The sequence below is a fragment of the Hyaena hyaena genome, unplaced genomic scaffold (assembly GCF_003009895.1).
Source record: "Hyaena hyaena isolate Hyena2069 unplaced genomic scaffold, ASM300989v1 scaffold_116, whole genome shotgun sequence".
Taxonomy (NCBI): Eukaryota; Metazoa; Chordata; class Mammalia; order Carnivora; family Hyaenidae; genus Hyaena; species Hyaena hyaena.
This window is the reverse complement of record NW_024080748.1, coordinates 1269293-1273899: the sequence shown is the minus strand read 5'-3', so window position 1 is coordinate 1273899 and position 4607 is coordinate 1269293. Positions and strand designations below refer to the sequence as shown.

General features: G+C 52.5%; 1 protein-coding gene across 2 annotated transcripts; it reads left to right on the top strand.

The window, feature by feature from the left end:
* The first annotated feature begins 678 nt into the window (after window positions 1–678).
* LOC120234770 (serum amyloid A protein-like) lies at window positions 679–4607 on the top strand. 2 transcript variants are annotated; one of them, XM_039236736.1, is made up of 5 exons: window positions 679–742; window positions 846–1368; window positions 1921–2012; window positions 3837–3975; window positions 4377–4607. In XM_039236736.1, the coding sequence occupies exons 2-5, from the start codon at window positions 1346–1348 to the stop codon at window positions 4537–4539; spliced, it is 417 nt and encodes a 138-aa protein (XP_039092667.1). In that variant the 5' UTR covers window positions 679–742; window positions 846–1345; the 3' UTR covers window positions 4540–4607. The 2 variants fall into 2 exon arrangements, with proteins under 2 accessions (XP_039092667.1, XP_039092668.1); XM_039236737.1 differs by lacking the exons at window positions 679–742; window positions 846–1368 and adding an exon at window positions 1523–1537.

Genomic DNA, 4607 nt, shown 5'->3' with positions numbered 1-4607 from the left:
ACTGAGGTGTTTATATTAAATATTGTAATTAGAGTCTTCCATGTGATTCTTCTTGAAAATTGTACTTCCTACTTCATATTGTCTTTTACCCCTTTTGATGATATTTATTAAGTGTATTGTAAGTTTTCTTCGCATCTCTCCAACCCATTACTTCTGGGAGATCTAGAATTGAATTTTCAATTGGGTTTCTTTCTTTTACAAAAGCAGCTGTGCTGATTGAATATCTGGTAACTTTTCCCTGTGAGCTCATTCCCCCTGGGGAAAGTCTGTTATCCTGCCTAGAATGTATGGCAAAGTGTGTGTAGCCCCAAATTCTAACGTATACAATGTCCAGTGGGTTTAATATGGTTGGATGTGGTATTTGGGGAGGGGGGAATGGTAGCAGGTGGGCCGAGAGCAGGAGATCAACACCACCATCATGCAGAATGGAGCCAAACATTTTCTGCTTGGAAGCCATCTGGTCCTCCTTTCCCTCTTCCCTCCTGGCCTTGCCATTTCTAGGAGTTATGTGGTAGTTGGTTAATGTGTAGACCTCAGGATATGAAGATGGACTGGAAAGAAAGAAAGAAAACAGCAGGAACTAGCATGTCCACCATCATCTGATTCCATTGTGACCTCACCCCAATGGACACTGACTCATTTCTCACTCCTTCACTCTCCCGCTAGCCTCTGCAGAGCTAGGTGGACCCCCTTATACTTCGTTTTCATCTGACAGGGAGCAGACAATGACACCCCACCCAAGGTAAGAAGACACAGAGGTCTCCCCAATTTCCCTGATTGGGACCCCAGCACTTCCCCAGCTGGGCTGCAAATCCATTGAACTATACTCTCACTTCCAATAAGAGGTGACTCCAGGATGAAGTGAGGGGAGGCAGAATCCCTCCAATTAGATACTCCCAACCAGGGAGCCTGCTGAGATAATACACTTCCTCATGGGCTCAGCCAGCTGAAAAGGGCTCTTCAGTGCCTCAGTGCTGAAAGCTTAGCATGTGCACACAGACTGGTAAAGGACCTTCCAGGGCACCCAGACACTTGGTGGGGCAAGCCATCAGTTTGGAACTCAAGAGCTTACACATGAACTCAAAGGGTGTCACGTCTGGCACATTGGCCATCTGGCCGGGCAGGGACCATCCTGAGAAAACGATCAGCAAGGCCCTGCCTGGAGGAGTCTTCCCTAACCACACACCGGCCGGCAGTCCTCGGACCCCCAGCCTGGTGCTCCCACCCTTCCTCTCCACAGCCCCTCTGACTCTGACAGCAGAGCCCTCCTCCTGAGCCCCGGCCACCCGGCAGAAGCAGCCAAGCTTGCTTCCTCACGGTTGCACAACTGGAAGTTGACCTGTGGATGAAGAAAACCACGGGTGTCCGGTAAGTTTTCCTTTGCACATCTCTCGGGGCCATGACCTGAAGGGACCTTTCCGGGCAGTCTGGCTTTTCTTGTGTCCCCATGGGGTCCCCATCAGGGAGGGCACAGTATAAATCCCGGCCACCTCTCCCAGCAGGCAGGGACCAGCAGCTCTGCTCCACTGGAACTCAGGTGAGGGCCAACTTTCAAAGCACTGATTTGTGGAAAAGAACAGACCCCGTAAATTCCTTCAAAAACAATTATTCTGTTTTGTATTTGTCCTGTATGAGGTCTGGGGTGGCAGGGTGGCACGTGCTAAATGCTTGCTGATGGATGATAGGCTGCTCCAGGTGGGGACAGTCTGGTCCCAACTTCCTCCATCAATGCCACCGTGGGGACTCTCAGCCAGCCCTGTGGTCAGGGTTCACGGGGTCAGAAGTGAGGGCTGTGGCTCTGAGTGAAGGCCTGCCCCACGTGGGCTCCTAAGAGTTCCCTGAGAAGCACTGGAATGAGCAGCAGTGGCTCTGTGACATGCAAATCCCTGTCCTTGGCCCCTGACCTCTCCTTCCTTTCAGCACCATGAAGCTTTTCACGGGCCTCATCTTCTGCTCCTTGGTCCTGGGTGTCAGCAGCCAATGGTATTCATTCTTTGGCGAGGCTGCTCAAGGTAAGGCCGCTGGAGGTGGGTGGCATCCATGGGCCACTGGGTCTTGCCCCAGCACATGCAAGGGGTGGAGCTACTATCATAGGTCTGTTGCCCTAAGTGGTAGAAGGTGGACAGTGTTTGGGGAGCTTTTCATCAAGCAGATTGAAAACCACAGGATGTGGTCCATCAGTTACTAGAGAAAGAGCAATCTCAGCTGATGCTTAAGTCTGACTAGAAGAAACAGAGTAAGTCTTGCAAAGGCAGAAAATTTCCCGCAGACAAATTGTATAAAGTACCATAAAAGCTGTTAAACTTTTCATCATCTTTCCCGCTCCCTTCATGCATCCTTTCCTCCTTTTCTTCCTTCCTCTTTCCATCTTTCCATTTACTAACTGGATCGATTTAGAGACACCTTCAGCTCAGCTGTCACTATGCTTCCTATCCTCAGTGACTGTCCCTGTTCCCTACTCATTCCTAGCCTTTACCTTGACAGAAAAACAAACAAACAAACAAACAAACAAAAAAGAAAGAAATAAAGAAAGGAAAATGGGGAACTAATCACATCTACCAAGCCTGCACTAGGAAGTCATCACCTTCATGCAGTTCAGGGTGACCAACTCTCCTAGTGTGTTTGGGTCTGAGGCGCTTCCTAGGACACTCTCAGTGCTCACCGGGGTAGTTCTAGGCAAACGGGGACACTTCTGGTCAAGCTGGGACATGTGGCCACTCAGTTTGACTTCAGAACACCTCAGGGAGGCAGGCACCGTCCCCCGCTTGAAGGGGACAAAACTGGGGTTTAGAGCAGCCTAGTCCATTGTCCAGGGACTCACTGCCAGTCAGCAGGTGGCCGAGCAGAGTTTGGGACCCAACTGTGCATGAGGCCAGAGCGCTGGCCAGGTAGGTGTGTCTGAGAGCACCTCCTAAAGCCGGGTGGCTCCTGATCTCAGCTACTTGTGGGAATCGCCTGCAGAGCATGAAAACTACTGATGCCTGAGATCCCCCTCTGGAGTCTGAGGTCTGGCCTGGCTGTGACCTGGTCACCAGACTTTCAGTCGCTCCCAGGTGATTAGGAGGTGCAGCCAAGTGTGGCTGATGGGCACAGCCCTACCACTTGCTTCCTCAAGCTGCCCATATCATTGGGACAGCCTGTTTAGAAAGTTCTCAGGATGTCATTGGTGCCCCTGACACTCAGAGGGACTTGGGTCACAGTTATGTGCACTCATTCTGCAAGTATACATTTCCTTGGCCTCGGGGCAGAAGGGCTGTATATCTGGGCCTTTCCCAGAATCTGTCTGCATGTCACCTCCACACTTACCCAAGTCCCCTGGGCCTTATGACATGTGGCTTCATTTTACAACAGTGCTTCCTAACTGAGAGCAGTCTGGGGCCCTGGGGACAGTAGGCAACATCTGGGAACATTTCTGGTTGTGACCCTCAGGGACTATGTTGCCCACATCCAGTGGGGAGGGGTCATGGATGCTGCCTTACATCCTATAGTATCAGGACAGGCCTGAGCAACAAGGAATTGGCCCCACATTTCAGGGGTGCTCAAGTTGAGAATTCCTGTGCTGTGATACCTCCTTTGTCTCCTTTAAACAGCTCACATAGAGCCCTAAGTGAGATGCAGCACATGGTCCCGCAGGTACAACCCAGCTGTGCCCCTCCCGCACGACTGTCACTAGAGAAAGCTGGAGAAACCAACCAGATGCAGACTTGTTCTCAGTCTGTGGTATCCAAGGGGGGACCACAGGCAGAAATCTGGAATCAGTGGTACATGTGTCGTTCTCTGAGTCTTCCCTGAGGTGTGCTTTCTGTTCACCTGGTTTCCCATTGCTGTACTCTCAGGGGCTATGGACATGTGGAGAGCCTACTCTGACATGAGAGAAGCCAATTACAAAGAATCAGACAAATACTTCCACGCCCGGGGGAACTATGATGCCGCACAGAGGGGACCTGGGGGCGCTTGGGCGGCAAAAGTGATCAGGTAACGGGGCTCCAGGGGATGCAGGGGTGGGTGAGCTGAGTGTGGCTGCCTTGGACAGCCAGGAGGGCCAAGCCCTGGAGAAGTCTCCTGTAGAGACTGTGGCTCCTTCTCCTCTTGCCCACCCTCCCCTCAGTGCCCAGTGTGGGGTGTGAGTAGCTGATGGAGCCAGAGCAAGGCCGGGGGAATGGGTGGTCCCCACCCTCCCCCTCTGAGTGCTGTTCACCCAGCAAAGGGACCAGCCCCAGCTAAGGTGGTCTGTTTGGGGGTGGGGGGGGGAATGTCAGTGTTTTATCCCCTTTCCTTGGCTCCTGTCAGCCATCCCTTGGGAAGAATAGAGATGGGGGAAGGGGCTATTGCTCATCAGCTGCTAATTTATCTCCCACCTGCCTCCCTCCCCCCAGTGACGCCAGAGAGCATACTCAGAGGTTCACAGACTTTTTAAGGCATGGAGACAGCGGCCACGGAGCAGAGGACTCGAAGGCTGACCAGGCTGCCAATGAATGGGGCCGGAGCGGCAAAGACCCCAACCACTTCCGACCTGCTGGCCTGCCTGACAAGTACTGAGCCTCCTCTTTGCTCTGCACTCAGCACAGGGGCTGGGAGGCCCCCGAGGGCAGAGACACCGAGTCATT

Bases quoted from the DNA above. Each gene is read 5' to 3' on its own strand.
- LOC120234770 (XM_039236736.1), top strand. From the start codon at position 1,346: ATGAAGAAAACCACGGGTGTCCG. The intron at 2,013-3,836 runs GTAAGGCCGCTG...CTGTACTCTCAG, and splicing joins CTTTGGCGAGGCTGCTCAAG to GGGCTATGGACATGTGGAGA. The intron at 3,976-4,376 runs GTAACGGGGCTC...CCCTCCCCCCAG, and splicing joins TGGGCGGCAAAAGTGATCAG to TGACGCCAGAGAGCATACTC.